Source organism: Protopterus annectens, chromosome 3.part0 (genome assembly GCF_019279795.1).
Source record: "Protopterus annectens isolate FY-2018-M chromosome 3.part0, PAN1.0, whole genome shotgun sequence".
Taxonomy (NCBI): domain Eukaryota; kingdom Metazoa; phylum Chordata; order Ceratodontiformes; family Protopteridae; genus Protopterus; species Protopterus annectens.
This window is the reverse complement of record NC_056731.1, coordinates 1,765,183,592-1,765,206,910: the sequence shown is the minus strand read 5'-3', so window position 1 is coordinate 1,765,206,910 and position 23,319 is coordinate 1,765,183,592. Positions and strand designations below refer to the sequence as shown.

The 23,319-nt window shown below is 42.2% G+C and overlaps 1 protein-coding gene across 1 annotated transcript in view; it reads left to right on the top strand.

Annotated features, from left to right (window-relative positions):
• Positions 1-23,070, top strand: part of ZC2HC1A (zinc finger C2HC-type containing 1A) — a 927,244-nt gene extending 904,174 nt beyond the window's left edge. The window contains exon 8 of the mRNA XM_044066001.1: positions 22,573-23,070. Coding sequence (XP_043921936.1) covers positions 22,573-22,759 — 187 coding nt within the window. The 3' untranslated portion in view covers positions 22,760-23,070. The remainder of the gene's footprint in view (positions 1-22,572) is intronic.
• Positions 23,071-23,319: the final 249 nt, after the last annotated feature.

The following is a 23,319-nucleotide window of genomic DNA, read 5'->3' as shown; positions in this document are numbered from 1 at the left end:
AATAATGACAATATTACATTAATAGGTTTCACCAAAAAAGTAACCAAGAAAATTTCCCAGTATACAAACATAGTAAGATAGCAAAGTTTTGTATAAGTGTGAAAAATCAACCAAGAAACATAATAATAAGTAATTATAAAGATATAAGCATGATACGTTCCATACACCAAAAAAGTAACCAAGACAATTTCCCAGAATACAAACATGGTAAGATAGTACGAAAATTAGACCAAATAAACATAATAATAAACAAGTAATTATAAAGATATAAACATAATACGTTCCATAGATATTATATATTTCAATAGCATTACATAGAGTTAGAGACAGAAGATGTACTGCTCACAATTGGAAGAGACAGATGACAAAATCAGGATTAGGTAGGGTCAGAATCCGGATTAGGTAGGGTCCTGGCAGGGGCATAACCAAGTTTTCTGGAGAAAGTCTTTTAGTTCTTTTTGAAACTGTGTGTATAAGGCGACATAAACTGTCAGGGAGGTTGTTCCAGAATTTTGTTATGGAGGATTTATATAAAAGATTGCCAATGTTCATTTTGGACCAATAAGTTTGGAGAGTAATTTGTCGGAACTTTGTAAGGGACGGAAGGGGGTAAGTGACTAGATTGGAGAGAGAGGGACAAGCAGTGGGTTTATAGAGAAGGAAGTGGGTTATATGGAGTTGAGATAATTTGAGATGATGGGGAAGTTCAAGCCAGTGTAGCTTATTGAGAGCAAATCAATGGTGAGTGGAATTAGGTAAGTTAGCTGCAAAATTTGCGATTTTATTGTATATTTGTTTCAGTTTGGAGAGCAGGCAGAATTGAAAGTTAGTAAGCACTGGAGCTCCATAGAGGAGGCTAGGAAGTAGATAGTCTTGGGCCAGGGATAATCTGTAATTGGAGGAAAGAAATTTTTTGTTGCCATATAGAAGTCCAAGTTTTTGATTAGTTTTCTTAATTGACTGCTGGATGTGTAAGTCAAATTTTAGTTGGTCATCAGTTGTCATTCCTGATAATTTTATGTGAGTTTCAATGGTAATGATGGTTTTATTAAGGGAAGAGACTGAGAGGAAGCGCTTAAGGTGACCACTGGCCTTGGGGAGGAAGAGGAGGAGTTTTATTTTTTTAGGATTCAAAATAAGCTGATTTTCATTTAGCCAGCTTTCAACTGAAAGGAAAGATTTTTGTGTATGTGTCTGAAGTTCTGAGACTGAGTTTGAAGATGTGATAAGAGTAGTCTTCTGTGTATTGTATGAGGGTAGAGTGGGTAGTGGAAGAATGGAGGTCATTGGTAAAGATTTTAAAAAGAAGGGGTCCCAGGATAGAGCCCTGTGGTATGCCACTGTGTATGGGTAGAAAAGTAGAACACAAAGACTACCATTTGACTGATTGTTGTCTGTCTGAGATAGCTGGAGGACCAAGAGAGAGCTGAGGTGAAAAGATTTAAGTTAGCCACTTTTAGTTTGGAGTGCAATATCATGTTGAATGCTTTTGAAAGGTCTAAGTACAGACATCAGACCAGCTTGTTGTTTCTCTAGCTTCAACAGTAGTGTGAATAAAGGATAGAAGGACTGTAGAGGTACCGTGGTTTGGTCCAAATCCATGTTGGGTAGGAGTCAGGAGGTTATCTGGTTATGTATGCATTTTTCGAGAATTTTGGACAGTGGGAGTAGTATAGCAATGGGTCTAACATCGGAGGGGTCAGTGGAGTTGCCACCTTTGTGAAGGGGAGTCACGTAGAAAGATTCTCAGATGTTGGGTACAGTAGCTTCTTTAATAGATCTATTAAGTATTGAGACTGGATAGGCAGTAGTGTTAGCTTCTAGTATGAGACATTGGTGGGTAGATTGTCAACAGAGGGGAGAGCAAGGTTTAAGCTTTAGAAGGATATACTTTATGTAGGCAGTAGAGATGGGGTTGGTGAGAGAATAATCCTTCAGTATTTGTGGTTTAAGATGGTGTTTTTTTTGGGGGGGTAGGGGATGTAGTTGGCATTTGTTAGTTTGCTAATGGTATCAATAAAAAAATGATTAAGGAGCGATTCAGTGTCTGTGAGGTTAGGATAAGGGCTGGGAGTTTGAGGATTACCAGAGTGATGGATAGAGTTGATATTTCCCTAGACGTTTTGGGGTTGGATTGATGAGTGGACTGTGTCTTGAGGTAGAATGCTTTTTTATTATATATTTGTTTTTTTTTTTGGTGCGATTTCTCAGTTCTTTGAATAATTGGTGGTGAGTGGAGGATTTGTTTTGCCAATTCCGTTTATAGCCAGACAGCCGATGCTCTATTCCCCGTCCAACATATTCTTTTATTTTTCCATAAACCTTCAACAAGAAAACAAAAAAAAATGATTTGTTTACTGGGCACGACAAAGTCACATTAAGCCATTTTCAGCTCCGATACTTAACATACTCAAGTTTTTAGCATTACTTTTTAAAGAAAGGGCTAGTTCCTCAACCATTAAAGTTCATCTAACAGCACTATCAAATTTGCATATTGAATTTGAAGATTCTTCAGTAGCCTCTCTCAAATTGTGCAGAGCTTTCTTGTGAGGCACTCTGTTTCACAAAGATAGTGATCCTGCGAGCTAATGCCTCCTCCTTCCCAAGGTAGTGTCAGAATCGAATATCAATCAGTCCATTAATTTGCCAATATTCTTCCCTAATTTTGCAAACAGGGGTGAATGCATGTTACATTTATTGGATGTTCACAGACAATTCAGTTTTCACCTCCATAGAACAAATGACATCAGAAAAACAGACCAGTTTGTTTCCTTTGCAGAAGTGAAATTGAGATAACCAGTAGCAAAAGTAACTTTAGCCAGATGGCTAACTGATTGTATTTCATTTCTGTATAACACATTTCTGTATAACAAATCGGGGATTTCTTTACCACAACAGGCACAGGCTCATTCAACTAGGTCCATCTACAACTTTTTCAGTTTTTCTTTCCAGAACATCCATGGACGACATATGTGCAGCAGCAACTTGGGCTACTCTCCCCATACTTTTATTGCTCATTACAAATTTGATCAGGTGTAGAGCATCATTTGGTTCAGCTGTGCTCAGGCATGTCCTTCCATAGAGTCCACCTGGGATTATAGGTAATTGGGGACTCTGTCCCATCAATTGAGGATAGAATGAAAATTGGCACTTATCAGATAAAGAAGTTATGTACTTAACCATAATGTCCCATTTGTGTTGTCCATTTTCATCCTTTCTCAATTTCCCACCCACCTACCCCCATCCTTTCTATTTACAAACTGCGGGAAGAATGAGCTGTTAGGACATCACTGACCTTGTATTGAGCTCAAGATATTGTTATTTATTTTACATTTGTTGACCGGGAGAATCCCACTGGACAAATGTCCATTTTCAGCGGAGGCCTGGGGAGAAAAGCTCCCAAGTTTGTAAATATTCAAAGGCAAGTAAACACATACAGCGTTATTTCACACATACAGAGACAAAGTATAAAACATAGCATTCTAGAAGCACATAGAGAAAAAAATATTTTGGCTGCACATTTTAGAGGTACATAGAGAAAAAAATTTTAGCTGCAAATTGTAGTAGCAGGAGACATTAGTTGTATGACCAGTAATATCTACTTGAATTATTGAGAGTATGTATAATTCGCCCATAGAGTTTTAAAGAATATAGTAGAACTGCTAGTAGATGAGGTTTGCGTATTAAGAATACTAGTACATGCAGTAAATTAGTATGTGGAGGTTAATCGAGAAAGTCCTAAGGGAAAAGCAAGTAAAGAGGGTCAACCTGGGGGAAAGCATGGGCATTGCCTATTGATAAGTAGGTGTTCCTTTAGTAGTTTAAACTTAATGACAGAATTTGCTGAGGTAATATCAGGGGGCAGTGAGTTCCAGATTCTGCCTATGTAGTTAGGAAATAGGGAGTCTCCTGCTGAGTTGTTGGTTCTGGTGATCTTGATTAAGGTCCTGTCACTAGAGGGTAGTTGTCTTGGGTTTTCATGTATTTTAAGTAAATTAGATAGTGTTGGTATTTTGTTTGGATATAGTAGGAGGTTTTTAGCGAAAACTAGTTGGTGGAATGTAGTGAGATTTTGAAGTTCAAGTCAATTTAGTTGGTATAGTGAGTGGCAATGATGGGAATGGTAGGGGAGCATTTGTGGCAAATCTGGCAATTTGATTGTAACGTGTCTAGTTTTGTTATTTCTGTTTTGGATAGGTTGGTGAAGATGGGGATAGCATATATGTGTGGATAGTTGCAGAGCTTGAGCCATGGTCATTTTAGTCTGTTGGTTTAGGTATGTTTTATTTTTGTACAGACTGCCTAATTTTCTGTGTATGTTTTTGATGGTTTGATTTATGTGCAGGTCAAACTTCAGTTTGTTGTCAGTTGTAACACCCAGTAGTTTTGTGTGGGAGTCTGAGGAGATAATGGTACCATCACTAGACGTAATACTGAAAGAATCAGTGTCTTAAGTTGAATTTATTTGGTTTGAAAATTAGTAATTTGGTCTTTTTTGGGTTCAGTAACAGGTTTTTACTGAGCAAACCAAGCTTCAGTGGTTTTGAAGACTTGTTGGATAGTGGAAAGGAGTGTGAGGGGGTTGGTGGCTGAGCAGACTAATGTTGAGTTGTCAGCATATTGTATGACAGTTGCATCTTGGGTAATCTTATTCAGATTGTTGATGAATATGGAAAATAATAGAGGGCCTAAAATTGATCCTTGTGGGTCTCCAGTTGTAATAGGGAGCGGTGTGGATAGTTCATCCCACCTGACTGCTTGCTGTCTACCTGTTAGGTAATTTTGAAACCAGGCTAGTGAGTCAGTGGCTAGTCCAAGGTCAGAGAGGGACTCAAGAAGTTTGGGATGGTTGACCATGTCAGAGGCTTTTGGTAGCTCTAAAAATATGGCTGATGTTAGATTGCCTAGATTCCTGTCCTGGTTGGTTAGATTGGTGAAAGAGAGGATTGCAGTTGTACTGTGGGCTGTTTAGAATCTTGTTGGGTAGGACTGAAAAGTTGCTTTTTTAGTAGGTATTGCATAAGTTGCTGGTGAATACATTTTTCTAATATTTTGGCAAGTGGGGATAATATGGCAATAGGGCGATAGTTGGTAAGGTCTGTACAGGTCCCACCTTTGTGCAGTGTGGTGACATATGCTATTTTCCAGATTGTTGGAATTTTGCTTTCTATTATTGATCTGTTCAGGAGACTTGATATTGGATATGCTATCTCATTAGCAGCTCTTTGAAGGTATTCTGCTGGAATGTTGTCGGCAGCTAGGCTAGTTGGTTTGAATTTACTTAATAGTCTTTTTATATAATCTGTGAGAATAAGTTTGAATTGAAAGGTGGTATTGATATTGGTAGCAGGCTTGGGGTTGCTAATAGTAGGTGTTGTGGGTTGTTGATGAACCAATTTTGAAATGGTTTCTATGAAAAATCTGATCTGAAGTAGGGAGTTCATTTGTCAGCAACCTGTGGGTCTTGGATCCGATATCGGATCCGAGCCGGCAACTTGTTTCAAGCTAATGGATCCGAGCTCCTAGCTCCTCCCCTCACCCATAATCCCCTGCTAACCCTCCATGACCTCAGATCTAGTTTGCCGCGCTTGTGGATAGCTGGATTCTTGCGAGCTCATCTAGTCTTGGCAATTAAGTTGTTATTTTTCTGTCAACTTTCTAAATTTTTCTCAAAAATTTTCTGTGTGTAAGTGTTGGGTACCCTTTAGAGTAATATATTTTTTCTTAAGTAGTTTTCCCTCCCTTCGCTGGTCATTAGAGTGTGTGTGTTGTGGTTGTGTGTTGTGTTTTGGGGCCTGTGTGTGTGTGTTACATTACTTTCTTTAAGTATGGCTGAGGCCCCAAAAGCCTTTTTTTCTAAATGTACCGAGTGTGGCCATAAGCTCTCCCCAGCTGATGGCCACACTCGGTGCGTTCGGTGCCTTGTAGTTGAACACCTCACACTCTGTGCGTTCGGTGCCTTGGGGTTGAACACACCACCTCAGGCTGTACCATTTGTGCAGCGTTCAACCCCAGGGCACTGAAAGAGCGGAGGTCGAAGCTGGTCTTGGCGGGACTTTTACCCCCTTGACTCTGATCCGGCCTCCGCTGCTCCCGTGGCGTCACCACAGGCTGTGGTTGCTGCCATTCCTGCCCCCCTTCCTCCGGGACTCAAACTCCCGCTAAAGTGTCGGAGGACAGGGAGGCCAGGAGGGAGAAACGGAGGGAGAAGCACCACAAGCGGCGGGCCGAGACCTCCGTTTCGGCCCCACCAGCTAAGCGGGCTTCTCCCTCCACTGCTTCTAGGTCTCCTCCTCGGCTTCGATCCCCTTGTTTCTCCCCAGGGCCCGAGGAGGAGAAGGCCCGATCTCCATCGAGGTCATCGAGGCGGCATTCCAGGCCTGCCTCGGTGGCCTCCTCGAGATCGACCTTTAGTATGTCCGATGCAGACTTGGACCGGATGATGCGAAGGTTCATCCAGGCCCAGCTGCAGATGGGAGTGCTCTTGCCTCCCCCCCCCCCCTTCAGGGGGGAGCTCGACACCTTTTTTCCATCCTATTGCTCCTTCTCCGACCCGCTACCTGGGTTTGGAGTGTTCGGAGCCGAGCAGCGTTGGAGCCGGGGGTGGGTCGGCACCGACAGTACTTGGTACTTCGGATCCGACCTTGCCCTCAAGCCTGTCGGATCCAACCTCTCGGAGCCGTGGCCCGAGCTTCGGATCCAAGGGATTCAGTGTGCCTTCAGCTCCGACCAGGTCAGAGTGCACTGGTCCTTCGGATCCGATGGTCTCGGTGCCGGTTCCGATCCCTTCATCGGATCCGAGTGGGAACCTACTTTCGGATCCAAGAGAGAGTGGTTTCCCCCTCGGCTTTCGATGTTGTGGAGAGGGCTCTGTTGAGAGCATCCAGACCCCCGGTCCTTGTCTCGGCTCCTCCCTGCACTCCCTCTCTGCTGGGCCAGGCTTCCATCACCCGGCCAAAGGGACAGCCTGCTTCAATGTCCCAGATGGTTCCATTGGAACAGGATGTAGCTGGCGAGGCCTCCTCGGACAGCCCCGAGGAAGTGCCCCGCAAGCATAAGTGCAAAAGGAGGCACGTGGACTCCCCCGAGTCCTTAACTGAGGACACGGACTTGGAGGAAGGGGAAGGCTCCCCAAGATCACCCCCTGAAGATGTCTCCTTTGGAGACATCATGGAGATGCTGAGGATCAGAGGTGGGTGGTCTGCCCCCAAGTCTTCCTCCGATGAGTCCGTGTTTATGGAGACATTCGAAGCAGGCCCGTCTACCTCTTGGGTGTCCCCTCCGGCAGACCCCTTGGTGGACCTCATTACCACCAGGGCGTGGAAGGATCTGGACACCGTGGAGCCAATACCAAAATGCCCGGATAGAGAACTTAGCCCCCCCTCAGACCGATCACTCTGGAGTAAGGGCCCCCCCCCCCCCCATAGATGCCATGTTGACGGCGGCAGCCACGAAGAGGGAATTGGCTCAGGAGAGCCCCTCAGTCCATCCACCGAGCAAGGAGTCCCGCTCGATGGACCCCTTAACCCCTTAGGGAAGCGAGTTTTTAGTTCAGCGATCTTCTTTGTAAGGTCTGTGAACTATATGGCACATGTCATCAGGATGCAGCGGGATCTTATCAAAGAATATGCTGCCTCCCCTCCCGAGTCCATGTCGGCACATGATAAACAATTGTACTTCACCTGAATGGCCACTCTGAGATCAATTTCAAATACCTCTATGCGGCTATTGTCCCATGCCACAGAGGGAGCTGCTAGGGCTAGCAGAGCAGGCCTAGTCATGAGACGTCAGGCCTGGCTCCGTCATTGTGACTTTGCAGAGCCTTTTAAAGCGTCTTTTGCGAACACCCCTTTCGATGGTTCTGCCCTTTTTGACAAAACGGTTTGCGAGACACTTGTCCAGAGCGAGAAAGATGGAAGACGTTGTCTGCCGTCGGAGTCCGCTTCTCTGCTCCCCAGCGGTCCTTTTCGAAGAACCAAAAGGGTCAGAAGAAGATATGGTTCCGGAAATTGCAACATTCCCAACCCGCTCCGGACAACCAGTCCTTCCGTGGCAGAGGAGGACAGGGAGGACGCCGCCCCAGGGGCAGAGGGGCTCCGAGAAACTTTGGGTCCAGAGAACCTTTCTCTGAACGGCCCACGCAGCAGCCCTGAAAGGTTGCCCGGCTGCTCCACTCTGGAGGCAGTCGGGGGGGAACTTCTCGGAGCACCTAGCGGCATGGGAGTCCATCACGACAGACCGCTGGGTGCTTCGCATTATATCCAGAGGGTACAAACTACCATTACTCCATGTCCCCAAATTCAAAAACCTCCCCGATGTACAACCCGATCAGAGGGAGGCCGCAACCGCAGAAATTCAGCAGCTGCTAAGTGAAAGAGCCATCCAGCCCGTCCCCCAAGACCAGCTCGGATTAGGGTTCTATTCCAGGTTCTTTTTGGTGCCAAAAAAGATGGGGGACTTGAGACCGATCCTAGACCTTTCCCGCTTGAACCTGTCAGTAACCAAGGAAAAATTCCGAATGGTCACTCTTCAATCTATTCTCCCCCTTCTAAGGGAAAACAATTGGATGTGCTCTATAGACCTCAAGGATGCGTACTACCACATTCTAATGGACAGACGATCCAGGAGGTTCCTCCGCTTCCGTCTGGGAGCCAGTCACCACCAGTTCAGGGTCCTTCCCTTTGGCCTCACCACAGCCCCCAGAGTGTCCACCAAGGTATTAGCAGTGATTGCGGCCCACCTGAGACTCCAGGGAATACAGGTCTTTCCGTACCTGGACGACTGGCTCCTGACCGCCCCAACAAGGCATCTACTTTGCTCAGCCAGAGACTTCTTTCTCCACCTAGCCCCACAGTTAGGCATCACTATCAATGCCAACAAATCCCTTTTGGCCCCAACACAAGTCATAGAATTCATAGGAGCCAGAATAGACACCAGAGAGCTACGAGCCTTTCTAACTTCCAAGAGAATCCGTAATTTGCAACTCCATGTGCGGGCTATCCTCCAATCAGAGACTGCACCAGCGGAATTGATCCTGAGGACACTAGGCCCCATGGCGGCAGCGATTACGCTCCTTCCATGCGCCCGTCTGAACATGCGGGTACTGCAATGGACACTTCTAGTGCAATGGTCCTTTCTATCCCTTCCTCTTCACCACCCCATTGCTATCAGCAAGGCTTGCAGGAAGGCTCTATTATGGTGGCTCCAAGCCTCGGACCTCCATACGGGCCGTCCCTTCTGCACCTCTCCCCCTCTCACCACGGTGACCACGAACACCTCCCGCCTCGGGTGGGGGGGGGCATTATTCAGGCAGGACGGTCCAAGGCATGTGGAATGACACAGAGACCTTCCTGCATATCAACGTTCTGGAGGTGAGCGGTGCTGTTCGCATTGCAAGCACTTCAGTATCTCCTCCCCATAGGAACAATTGCAATTCAGTCGGACAACATGTCTGTTGTCTGGTATATCAACAAACAGGGGGGAACCAGATCTTACCCTCTATGCCGCGAAGCCATGAGAGTGTGGGAATAGGCAATCTCCACCAATCACTTTCTGATTGCAATGCACATTCCGGGACGGACCAACATCCTAGTGGACAAACTCAGTCACACCCTTCTTACCCCGTACGAGTGGTCTCTCAATCCACTAGTAGCGAAGCAGATATTCGCAATATGGGGGCAACCCTGCTGCAATCTTTTTGCGTCTCCATCAAACACCAAATGCGGCAATTTCTTCGCTCTAATCCCCCCCTCTCCAGGGGAAACTCCAAAAGACGCTCTGGTGCATGCTTGGCCACCCGGTCTACTTTATGCCTATCCTCCTCTACCCCTGTTGCTACAACTCTTACAGAAAGCCTCGCAGTTGTGGAGCAGGAGGATCCTTATTGCCCCATTCTAGCCTCGGCAAATTTGGTTCCCCTACCTGTGGTCTCACCTTGTGAATCCTCCTTGGATTCTAGATCCCAGTCCGGATCTCATCTCCCATCCGTCGAACTTACCGACCCCAAACCTGGACAATCTGAAACTGACAGCTTGGTTGCTCCAGTTCCACTCCTAGTTAGGACTCCCGGTATCTCTTCACCAGTCAAAGCCATCCTTGTGGCAGCGCATAAGCCCTCCACCAGGAAAGTGTACAGCAGTAAATGGAAACGTTTCTCCATCTGGACGGAGCATCATAATCTAGATCCCTTTACGGCTCCTCTTCCATCCATATTAGACTTCCTAACCGAACTCTTTCAGGAAGGTGCTAGTTGTTCAACTGTCAAAGTGCAATTGGCAGCCATATCACATTACCATGTGGGACATAATACAGGGCCTTTGATGTCGGCCAAGTTGTGTAAAACCTTTCTCAAGGGCACCTTCTTACTTAGACCCCCTATAAAAGAAGCCGTACCACCATGGGATCTTTCACTAGTTCTTCAAGCCTTGACTGCTCCACCTTTTGAACCCGCTGCTTCAGTAGATCTCAAATTCTTGTCTTGGAAAACAGCATTCCTAGTAGCCATCACTTCAGCAAAAAGAGTTTCAGAGCTTCAAGCTCTTTCTGTGAAGCCTCCTTATTTGATCTTTCACCCAGACAGAGTGTACCTCAGGATCAATCCTTCTTTTCTTCCCAAGATAGCATCGGAAACCAACATAAATCAATCCATAAATTTACCAGTTTTCTTCCCTAAATATCAGAATAAGGGAGAGTACAAGCTGCACTCATTAGATGTTCATAGGCAGCTTCGCTTTTATACTCATAGAACAGCTGGTCATAGACAATCCGACCAGCTGTTCATTTCCTTTACCAAATTTAATTTGGGGAAAGCAATTTCAAAAGTATCTTTATCACGCTGGATTTCTCAATATATCCTATTGGCGTATCAAGTCTCTGGGAGACCCACACCGGAAGGAGTTCGTGCACATTCCACTCGTTCCATCTCTACTTCTGCGGCCTTCAAGTCTAGAGTTCCATTGGATGATATTTGTTCGGCAGCCACTTGGGCCTCATCTCATACCTTTATTAACCACTACAAACTGGACGTGATTTCTAGAGGGAGAGCATCCTTTGGCTCTGCGGTGCTTTGCAATATCCTTCCATGATGGCCACCCAAGGTTCAGGTAGCTGGGGACTCTGTCCCACAGGTTGCTGACAAATGAACTCCCTACTTCAGATTAAGAAGTTATGTACTCACCATAACGTTCCATCTGAGTAGGTAGCTTCATTTGTCTGCAACCATCCCCCCCTCCTTCCCCCTGGCCTTCTTCGGATCTATCTTAGTTGGATACCCGTTTTGGGTATATATTGAGGGGCAAACTCGATCTGAGGTCATGGAGGGTTAGCAGGGGATTATGGGTCAGGGGAGGAGCTAGGAGCTCGGATCCATTAGCTTGAAACAAGTTGCCGGCTCGGATCTGATATCGGATCCAAGACTCACAGGTTGCAGACAAATGAAGCTACCTACTCAGATGGAACATTATGGTGAGTACATAACTTCTTATTAAAGGCTTCTGAAATTTTAGTGCTATCCTTTACAGTGGCTTGTGTTGGGGTACTCAGTCTGCTGGGGTGGAGTAATGTATTTAGTCCTGCCCAGAGTTTTTGGGGGATGTTTTGGTGTCTATTTTGCAAATTGAGAAAATAGTTCCTTTTGTCTAGTATAATTTGTTTGTTTCTGAGTTTTTGGAATTCTTGTTTGGTTGCTATGGTTTTATTGGCTGTCCATTGATGCCAGGCTCTATTTCTTTGTGCTATCATAGTTCTAGTGGTACTTGTGATCCAGGGGGCTATTTTAATTTTTTTGGTCGTTTGTGCGAGGAGGGGCATGTGTGTTTGCGATGTTTAGGAAGGTAATGTTAAATAGCTCAACTGCTTCGTCTAGTGGGAGGATCTTTAGAAGATTCCAATTTTGGTATTGTACTTCAAGTTTGAATTTTGTTATGTCAAAGTTTCTTTTGTTTCTAATGGTCCAGGTTGGTTCGGAGTTGGTGTGGGATTTGAGTTTTAGTAGGAAGGTGGGCTGGTGGTCACTGAGGTCTGGCAGGACACCTGCTTGATAGAATTTTTTGGCATTGTTTATTAGGATCCAGTCTAGGAGGTTTTCTTTGCTTTTATTATTACCTAGCTTTGTACTGGAGTTAATGATTTGGGAAAAATTATACAGATTTATGAAGTTGGAGGGGTTGGAGCTAGAGCATGTATGCCAGTCTATGTTAAAGTCACCTAGGATAATTTTCTTTCTGTATGGAGTACATGCAGTTTTACATCTCCATGTTTCCGTTCTGCTAAAAATCAGCAAACAAGATCTGAGGTAACTTAGGGCTCTTGCATTATGGGTAAGGGAGAAGCCTGAGAGTGTTTTGGTTGCCCCAAGTGTATTAAAGCCAAGTCAGATCCAAGGATCGGATCCAAACCAATTAATTGAGGAAGAATGAAAATGGATAGCACAGGTGGAGCATTATGGTAAGTACACAACTTATTTTTTCAATATACAAACATAGTTATAAAGAAATGTTAAGTCACAGTAGCTCTAGATGAAATGAGTCATACACATCTCCTATTGATAGACCTGATGATGGTGCAACAGATGTGGAGGATGGGCTAGCATGAGAAGTGAAGGTGAGTTAGTCTGATGATGTGATCTAGATGAGAAAGGTGATCCTCATGTCAGTGATATGATAGTCCTACATGACAATGACCTTGACCTGTAATGTGAGGTTCTCCTAGATGATGACTGTTGACATGGCCTGTGAGAAATGTGCTGTGATTGCTCACTGTGAGTACTGACATTACTCTCTTGAGAAAAAGTTTTACTATCATGTGACCTTCCTGAATGTATCCAGGCTGTCTCCTTCCCCTGATTAAGCCGAGTCCGGCTTGATTCTGGTATGTCCAAAACAGTGTAAGAATGGAGGCTGCAACTGATGCCTGGTGTTGCCATGGGTACCCATCAGTGAAATCATGGCATTATGCCTTCTCTCTGCCAATTCAAATTACTGTTTGAAATCTTCACTCATACCTTGTAGGACTCTTAATAATTTCTACCTGACTCTGTTGCACTGGTTTGAGCCCTAACTAAATCATAGCACATTTCATTTTGTCTTGCCAATGCTTTAGATGTTTCCTGAGGTAGTTCAGAATAATTTCTGCACCTAGCATCTCTTTGTAATGTCACTGTGGAGAAAGTGCCCTCAGACTGCCTGCCTTCATTCTGAGGGTGGTGTTCTGCCTGTAGAGACACTAGTATAGAAGTGCATGTTTGCTCCCCAGTTGTACATGCATGAGTGGAATGTCAGCCTGCGTTTGACTTTGTGATGCAGTTGCTTGTTTCTGATGATGACTCTATGAAAGAAATCATTGCAACACATTAATAATACTGCAACAGCATACTATATAGTATGCTTGGATGAGGGGACACTTACCATGAAGTTTGCCTTCATTTTCATTCACTGCTTATGTACAAAGCTGACCTAATGTAATGAATTGTGACATGTTTAATTACAGCACTGTTCGTCACCAAAGTTAAACATTTAAAAGGTGTATGCTTTAACCAACCTTCAGGAGCTGATGAATGTAAATACTGCTGTAGATTTTGGTTTGATGGAACAGTGTCCATGTCACCTCTAATTATTCATTTGGCACCATCTTCTGTATCATAGTCATCCACACGGATGGACAGAAGGGATTCATCATCTGGTGTTAACTTAATAAAATTAGCACCCCCCCCCCCCTACTGGTCCTGTAAATTGCATTCTTCGTGACCGTGCTTCTAGCACTTACTATCATTTCCCATTTTTTTGGACTGTGCGAGAGATCTGTTTCTGCCTCCGGCTGCATTGATTTCAGCAGCTATTTTGCTCCACTCAGCTTGTCTGGGTCGGTGGGGTTAGTTTTGTTTACTTTAGTTAATTTATTCAGGATGCCCAAAGGGTTACTTACCTCGCGTGAAACGTCGGTCTTCCGGATGTTGGTCTTTTGAAGGTGACAGTCTTGTCGTCTCGGGCAACTGGGTGTCATGTAAGTGAGCAGTCGGTCTACTAAAGTAGACCCGCAAATTTACATTAATATAAAAGTAATCAAACTATATTAACATTATAAACATTATACTTCACATATATTGCTATATATCATATATAACCTAAGCAGCAGTTTGACATGTACTAAGTGCTGCCATGAGTACATAATTTTGTCATAGCTAAAGTTATCTTGTCTGTGCCTGGACCCCTTATTCTCGATCCATATTGTACAGGAAAAAAACTAATAAATAAACAAAAGTGCTACTGTCAGACACTTGCCACAGTACTGCCTGCATGACATCAGAAGTTAGTGTAATCTACTGGCCTGTTATTCCTGCCACCAACACAGCTACAGAAACAATCTAACACAAATGTGATTTCAAATGGCACAACTTCAGATTTTTCAGTAGAAAAATGCACTACTGTCTACCATTGACTCTGTCATGGATGTTAGTAAAACAATGCTTTTCACTGCACATCTGTATTTCCGTCTTATGCACAGTAAACCTTGTCAACTTCAGTAACAAGGTCTAAATTGCATGGACAATAACAATGATGTTTTGTTCAGTTACTACATTTTCATTGAACAGAAGCACATCCAACAACTTGTAAGCAGTTCCCCAGTCAATGTAAAAACACAATACAATTCAAAATGCATTGCAATTCACCTTTAAAACAGCATAGCAGGAACTGTCGATTGCCTTCTTAACGAATATTACTTATTTTCTAAAGTTTTTCTTAATTTTGGATGTGTGAGGTATCCTAAGTAATTTGCCACCTGTCTTGCTACTCTCGAACCAGTGTGGTACAGCTCAGCCTTGCGGCATAAATTCAGGCCGATTTAGACATTTAGTTTGTAAATTAGGCTAATTATATGCATATCTATGAATTTTAGTACAACTCAAAACGTGTTGCAAAGTACATCGGCATATTCCGGATTTTTGACGATTGTGAATGAGCATGACATGCTACATGAACAAGTCTGAGAAGGCATGGACACACTGGAGACTTTTATGAAGTCTACAGCACTCTACAGTAATGCCAATCTGTTTGCAGACGTGCTTCTTGGCCAAAAGTAGCTCATATAGAGATATAGTGGTAAAATTCAAAATGGAGTTATCTGAATTTCAGGTTGCAATGAATCTGAATGTTAATACCTTTCCATCCAGGTCTGTATGTTACACCCTACCTAACATATAATGCATCTACAAACATCTTAGAAATACTTCCTCACATTAGTATTGATCTTTTTCTCCACTACCTGTTAATAAAAGAAAAAAAGATAAAAAAAATGATAGGTCACACTTAAATGTATGACACCAAATGCAAACATAAGAAAAAATGTAAAAATCTTATGAAGAAATATTACTTGGGACACACAGTTGATTTAGATAAACTTAGAAATAACCTATTAGTAGTTGTATGCTGTGGTAAATGTTTGCCTTTAAGAAAAACGCAGGGTGTGACAAAGCATTTGTCATGTGTCCCTGCCAGAGAGCTGGTCTTTCTGGAAGGATTTTCTTTATCTTTCTACCAGTTGCAAGTCCTGTTCCTTCTTCCAGTGCCATAACAGTCTTTATACTCCCTAATTTGGATCCATATTGAAATGGTGAGCCCTGAAAAAAAAAAAAGCTGAACAAAAAACAGAAAGGCAAAAGTTGGACATCACTTTTCTCCTTTAAGGGTTTCTTTTTTTTTTTTTTGCAGGGGGCAAGCCCTTCACTCCCACTGAACATATAGTGGATATAAAAAGTGTACACACCCCTGTTAAAATGCCATTTTTTATGATATAAAAAAATGAGACCACAATAAATAATTTCAAAACTTTTCTCACCTTTAATGTGACCTATAACCTGTACAGTTCAGTTGAAAAACAAATCTGTTAGGGGAAAAATATAAAAAATAAAAAACATACAATAAGCTGGATGGGCAAGTGTGCACACCCTTAAACTAATACTTTGTTGAAGCACCTTTTGATTTAATTATAGCATTCAGTTTTCTTGGGTAGTAGTCTATTAGCATGGTATGTCTTGACTTGGCAATATTTGCCCACTCTTCCTTGCAAAAGTGCTCCAAATCTGTCAGATTGCGAGGACATCTCTTGTGCACAGCCCTCTTCAGGTCACCCCACAGATTTTCTATTGGATTTAGGTCTGGGCTCTGGCTGAGCCATTCCAAAACTTTAATTTTCTTCTGGTGAAGCCATTCTTTTGTTGATTTGAATGTATGCTTGGGGTCATTGTCGTGTTGAAAGGTGAAATTCCTCTTCATCTTCAGCTTTGTAGCAGACACCTGAAGGCTTTGGGCCAAAAGTGACTGGTATTTGGAACTGTTCATAATTCCCTCCACCTTGACTTAAGGCCCAGTTCCAGCTTAAGAAAAGCAACCCAAAGCATGATACTGCCACCACCATGCTTCACCATGGGGATGGTGTTCTTTTGGTGATGAGAAGTGTTGTTTTTGCACCAAAAGTACCTTTTGGAATTGTGGCCAAAAAGTTCAACCTTGGTCTCATCAGACCATAACACATTTTCCCACATGCTTTTGGGAGACTTGATGTATTGTTTTGCAAATTTTAGCCGGGCCTAGATGTTTTTCTGTTTACGAAAAGGCTTCCGTCTTGCAACCCTACCCCATAGTCCAGACATATGGAGAATACAGGAGATTGTTGTCACATGTAGTACACAACCAGTACTTGCCAGAAATTCCTACAGCTCCTTCAGTGTTGCTGTAGGTCTGTTGGTAGCCTCCCTGACCAGTTTTTGTCTTGTCTTTTCATCAATTTTGAAGGGACATCCAGTTCTTTGCAACATCAGTGTTGTCCCATATTTTCTCCACTTTTTGATGACTGTCTTCACGATGTTCTATGGTATCCAGTGCTGTGGAAATTTTTTTGTACCCATCTCCTGACTGATAACTTTCAACAAATGAGATCCTTTGGATGTTTTGTAAGCTCTCTGCGAACCATGACTTTTGCTGTAGCAGGCAACTGAGTAAATGTCAGAAAATCCTACTGGGATAGCTGAACTTTATTAGGGGTTAATCTGAGTTTCTTTAATTGATGGCAGGTGTGTACCCAAGAAGACTGAATGTTGTAATTAAATCAAAAGGTGCTTCAACAAAGTATTAATTTAAGGGTGTGCACAGCTTATTGTACATTTTTTATATTTTCCCCTAACAGATATGTTTGTTTTTCAATTGAATTGTACATATAAGTCACATTAAAAGTGGGAAAAGTTTTGAAATGATTTTTATGAAATAAATAAATGAGACCACAATAAACCTGGCATTTTAACAGGGGTGTGTGCACTTTTTATATCCACTGTATGTGTGTGTGTGTGTGTGTGTGTGTGTGTGTGTGTGTGTGTGTGTGTGTGTGTGTGTGTATATACACACACACACACACACACACACACACACACACACACACACATATATATAAAATGTGCACATAACTTCTAAATCACCTTATGTCAAAGAAAATGGAACAGCAATCCTGGACTAATTGTTTGTATTTCAGTCATTTAGTCTTGTTATTCCAGGACTCACTCTTAACAAGATTTAGAATTTCAAACGGTTACCATCTAATCTTCTCCTTCTTTGGCATACATGCTGATGGCACAGGTAAGTGTCTGAGAATACTACATCTCACCCCCTTTCCTGTCATCTGCCTGCCACCATCCTCACCCTGCTTGCTAGCAATTCAGATTTCTACTGTGAAATGTTATTGTTACTATTACATACCAAATTAGTCCACTCTCCCCCTTGTTGATCACCTTGGTTACCTTCCTCTTATTTTATGCTAAATTTAATCTTCAGAACCAGCTTTTACGCTCGTTCTGTCTTTTCCCAATATTTTAATCCCCTTAATGATTTGGTATCCATAGTCATCAGAATCTTCTTTTTGTCCTCAAACTAACTCTATCTCTTGCTTGCCTTAAATCACTACCTGTCCTGATCCCCAACACGCTTTCTTCATTAACAACACACTCAGCCATCCTCACTAATTCTGCTTTGCCTCCCCTTTTATTCTACACTAGATACCTTTGTCGTCACTTGTGTACTTTTAGCACAGTCCCTCTCCACTGTTTTGTCCATTTCACCCCATATCCCTCCCATCAGGCTGAATGCCATTCCTTGCCTTTTTTCCTCCTGTTGTCCTTGACATGTTGACTCCTGCATAGCCTCCTTTTACTGTGCTCCCTCTTCATAAATTGTCACTGCTGTCTGCGTCTATTGTTCCCCCTTACCTTCATCATTTTTGTCTTTTCTTTCTTTTCTGCCATTCTCATTTTTTCTTTCCATCTTGCTGTGTAGCACTTTACTTGCCTATTCTCCTGTGACCACCACTGCTAATTTCACCTAGTTCTCTTTCTGTCTGCTACCTTTTCTCATCCCTTTATGTCTGTTGACCTCCTGTTGTCTTATGCTGTTCAGTCCCACTCTGCACCATTTTTGCCAGACTAACCATCTTTTTAGTAAAACTTGCTCATACTCCCACTTCCTGTTCCATGTCAAAATACACTAAAAACATCCTGTATTAGCACCATGCTAGGTCTTTCTACCTCTTCTTTCTTAAGTGTTCGCCCTGAACTATTTAGTAAATAACTGACAGGTGACTCACTGGCAAGTAATAAAGTGGCATGTAAGCAATTATCACTTAAATTGTCATAACAATGTTCCAGTAACAGAAATTTGTGTGTGCGTGTGTATGTGTATCCTATAAATATCGGATCACAACATATGAATTAGATAAAAATAACACTAAAATACATACATTTGAAAGGAAGTTTACAACCCTCTATATGTTCCTTCCTTACAACACACAGTAAGGTTGCAGTTCACCTTTAAACAGAATTTCAGACGTTAAAGAGCAAAGATCAGATAGTAGACCGATTTAATTTCAAAATGTAAGGAGGTGAAAGGTAATATAGGCATAAAAATATGCCTTGTATGTAATACTTTAATTTCTCAGATGTTGTAACCTAGCTGCAAATCTGAAATGAAATTTGCAGTTTTCAAATCTAAATCACACTGCATTCAATTAGTCTGTGTTAATACCACAATCTGATAAACTGAAAATCTGCAAGAGCTCAATATGTAATTGATTCGGTAAAATAAAAAAAAAATAGGCCTAAAATGACATGGCATGAAATATATTTTCATATGCTGCATTACTGTGTCATTACAGTCAAGTATTCTGCAAGACACCAGATGTAAGCACCTGTAAAAACAAAAGTAACAAATCTATATTGTAAACCAATTTCTTAAAAAAGCAGCAAATTTATAAATCCACATCTTTAGTTAATAAAAACACACAAAAAAAATCAAATATTAACTGAAGTTGTAGAACAACCCAGATTTCATCTCCTTCACTTCCAGCTTCTGTTTTAAGATTACTGTCCCATACCTTCTTCCTCATAGATCTCATGAATTACTAACAGCATCTCACAGCTGTACCTCCTGTATACAAGATATCATTTAGTGTCCTTTTTTACTTAACTATTTTTTGCACCAATCCCTTATTTTATTTAAGGTGTTGTCTTCCTCAGCAATTTGCTTCCTATTACTATTCTAGAATACAGATTATGGAATACCAATATCCAGAAATTCAAGTAGTCAGGGAAAACAAAACTGTCCAGCCAGTCTTGACAGATCTGCAAGACAGCATGATCTGCCATTCTTTGTTCATGGTCCCAAACACAGCTAGTAACCTACAAGTGTTGGACAACTCAGTGGTCTCAGCCAGCTGACAAAATACAGGAAATTCTGAATGCTGTGTCTGTTACTTTTATTTTCCTTTTGTACAAAGGGTACTAGACATTCTTTTTAAAACTGTAATGCAGTATCAGAGTGTGAAGGGATCACAGATTTTGACTCAGGGATGCAGGGGATGCAGAAATATTGTTCATAGATGCATAGGTGTTTACCAGGCTAACGACCACAAGGGCCTTTTTAAGCCTAGCCATGCATCCCAAATCTCTGACAAGTTCTGATACCCTTGATAAGTGTAAGCATGGGCCTGGGAGATGAACTATTTACAGATTACCTGTGCCCATTAGAGACATCGGTGCCAAACCAGGAATGCATTTCCGGGTTCCCATCCAGTTTTCCAAGTTGCACTTGAATTGGGTTAGGGAGGAACTCTGCTTCACATGGATGGAGAGCCTGTTCCGTAGACGGGGTAGTCTCTGGGATACATACCTAGAGACAGGCAAGGTTTAAGTCTTTAGAACAGGTAATTCTGGTGCTGTTTGTTTTGTGGATATGCAGGAGGTCCATCAGAGTGGGGTCTGACAGTGCCCTGTATACCAGGCATAGATTTCCCCTCAAAAGCCCGTATGAGACAGAATACAAGGATAGGGCCTTGAGATGGTCTGCATAGGACATATTACTTATGCCCTGTATTCTTTTAGTGAGGAACCTCTGTGGGCATTCCAGTTGTTGGATATGCTTGGTTAGGTACATACCAAAGGGGCCATTGTATTCAATGATAGGTCTGATGAATGCCGAATACAGTGGAACAATGACTTCCTTGGACTTGGATGCCATACCATTGTTTATAAGTTGCGCAACATAGAATGATTTCCTCACCACTATAGACACATGATGATCAAAGGCTAGATTACTATCTATGTGTGTTCCTAATTCCCTGACTACTGGGTTAATTCTAAGGGGGTGTGTTGCTAATATGATAGTTACCAGGGATGGGTGACTTCTCAAAGGATGCTAGTATGCATTTTTTGGAATTTAGTTTTAGTCCATGGCTCTGACACCAGTTGTTTGTCTGTGTCAGACCCTCCTGGAGAGCATTTGTGTCAGTTTGGGAATCAATGCCTGCTCCTAATTTACAATCATCTGCAAATTTAGTCAGGCAGAGACCACTGTCATTGGCCTTGACTTCTGAGAAGTAAATGCCAAAAAGGAGTGGCCCAAGGACTGATCCCTGAGAGATTCCACTTGTGACTGACCTCCTTGTAGAGCTGGACTCTCCAGTTCTAACTTCCTGCGTCCTGTCTGAGCCAATTGGCTATATACCAGGTGACATACCGGTTTGTACCTAACCTCTTGAGTTTGTCAACAGTGCCCAAATGGGGTATTATGTCAAAAACCTTGGCCAGGTCAAGGTAGGTAGTGTGAAAGATTTTGCCCTCATCCATTGCTTTGGTGACTTCTCAAAGAAGTCCACCAGGTTAGGTAGGCATGATCTGCCCTTGACAAAACAAAACTGGATTGGGTCCAGTGTCTAGAGGTTTACTATATCTCTGTTGATCATCTCCGTGATAATTCTTTCCATGGCTTTACATTATAAGACTAGTGAGACTTATGGGTCTGTAGATGACCCACCTTTGTGCAGAGGGATGACTGTTATATTTTTCCATTCATGAGGCATGAAGCCTGTTTGGAGGCTACAGTTAAGTAGTAATTCCAGAGGACATGTTTCATGCTATTTAGAAAGCATTCTGGGATATGATCTGGGCACATTGATGCAGTGTTCTTGGTCTTAGATAGCATTAAGGACCTGTTCCCTAGTGATAGTAGGGGGAGATATATTTGATAATATTTCCTGAGAGAAGGTTTAGGGGGAGAGAGTGGTAAAGTTGGAGCTGAATTTATCAACCAGGAGGCTTTCTATATCTTCTTGCTCAGTATAGGTGGCTCCATTTACAATGAGCTCTGCACACAGTTGTGTATTCCATTTGAAGTTGTGGACATATGTAAAGAATGGTTGTTGTGAAATTCCTCCTTGTATTGGCTAGCATATAGCACCCCATTTGTTCAGCTTGCAGTGCTGTGAAATACCTCTGCACCATTTGACTAACATAAGCATCATTTGTTTAAAAAATGTATGAGATTTGCTATTAATATGCTTAGTTGCAGTGCAATCCAGTGATTAATTTCATACCCACAGCTGCCATTCTGAGAGCATGCTTGGTAGAAGTTTATTGGCCAAAATTAAGTGAACTTTGAAAGTATTTAGAAGTATTTTGGCCAAAATAGGTGACACATTTGAAGGTTTGCTGTTTGGAAAGAGAAGATATTGGATAAACTTCCGCTTGGCCACAGAGCTAACTCCTATTCTAGGGACATGTTTAAAACCGTCTTGGTCTAGCTTGCTGAATGGCTGATTGCATCCTTTGATATCATTGGTTTTATTTTCTCTAAATGTACAATATGAAAATATATGTAAACATGCACGTTGTGCTGTTTTTTGTGACAGTCAAAACAGTATTTTATCAGTGCCTGTCATCACCTCCCATCTTTGAAACAATTACTTTATTTGTTGCTGCCTAAGTAGTGCTACATCACCTCCTTTTGATATGTAGCCAGCTTTACATCATTTATGCATGTTGCAGACACCAGCACTCCATTGCGAGATGACAAGAACCCTGATATGTGGAAAGTCTGCTTCTGCTGTCTGTTGTGTGTGTTTAAAGGTTAAATCTAAATTCAGATTTTCTTACTGAAAGTAGATGCAGTAATGAAAGTCAAGGAGAGTTGTGTTTTTCAGCTGGTAGATAACAATGATTGCTGTTTTGCTTTATTAACTTATTTTTTGGGATTTATTTTTCAGGGCTGATTATAAAAGTGAATATGACATAAGTGACTCATCTGTATCAATGAATGGGGAGAATGTCACAGGCAATGACAGAAATTCATCTGGACAGATGCCCAAATTCTGCCACGAGTGTGGCACAAAGCACCCTGTAGAATGGGCAAAGTTTTGTTGTGAGTGTGGCGTTAGAAGACTGATTCTGTAAACCATGAACCATGTTGAGGAATATGCAGCTTTGCACAATTTCCTTGCATTCATTGCTAAAAATGCAATTAAATGCCTCATTTACTCTGCAGGTCCATTTACTGATAAAAGCCCTGTACAAACTGTTTAACGTTTTGCCAGTCTTTTAATTGCACAGTGGCTTGAATGAAGAAAAGCAGAGGGAAATGCTTACTAATTGTGCCACTTGTTTCTTTACTGAACATTTTAAAGCTCACCTTGTATTCCATGTAGCGTTTGTACATATGTAGAATGTTTTATCATACAAAATGTAATAAAGCAGCACTAACATTATTTGGTACCATATATAAAATATATTGTTTTTATTATGGACACTTGATGTGACTTGCTTTTAGAAGCCATTCATGCTGTGCAGTTTGAGTAGATATATTTCTGTATAACGTGGAGTATCCTAATGACTGCTCAAACTTTTCAGCGAAGGATACCATCTGGATATGTGTTTTGAGCTTGCTTATATAAATATGCTTAAAAATGTATCTCAGAATTTCTGTAAGGCAGTTACTCTAGCTGTTTAGAAACATA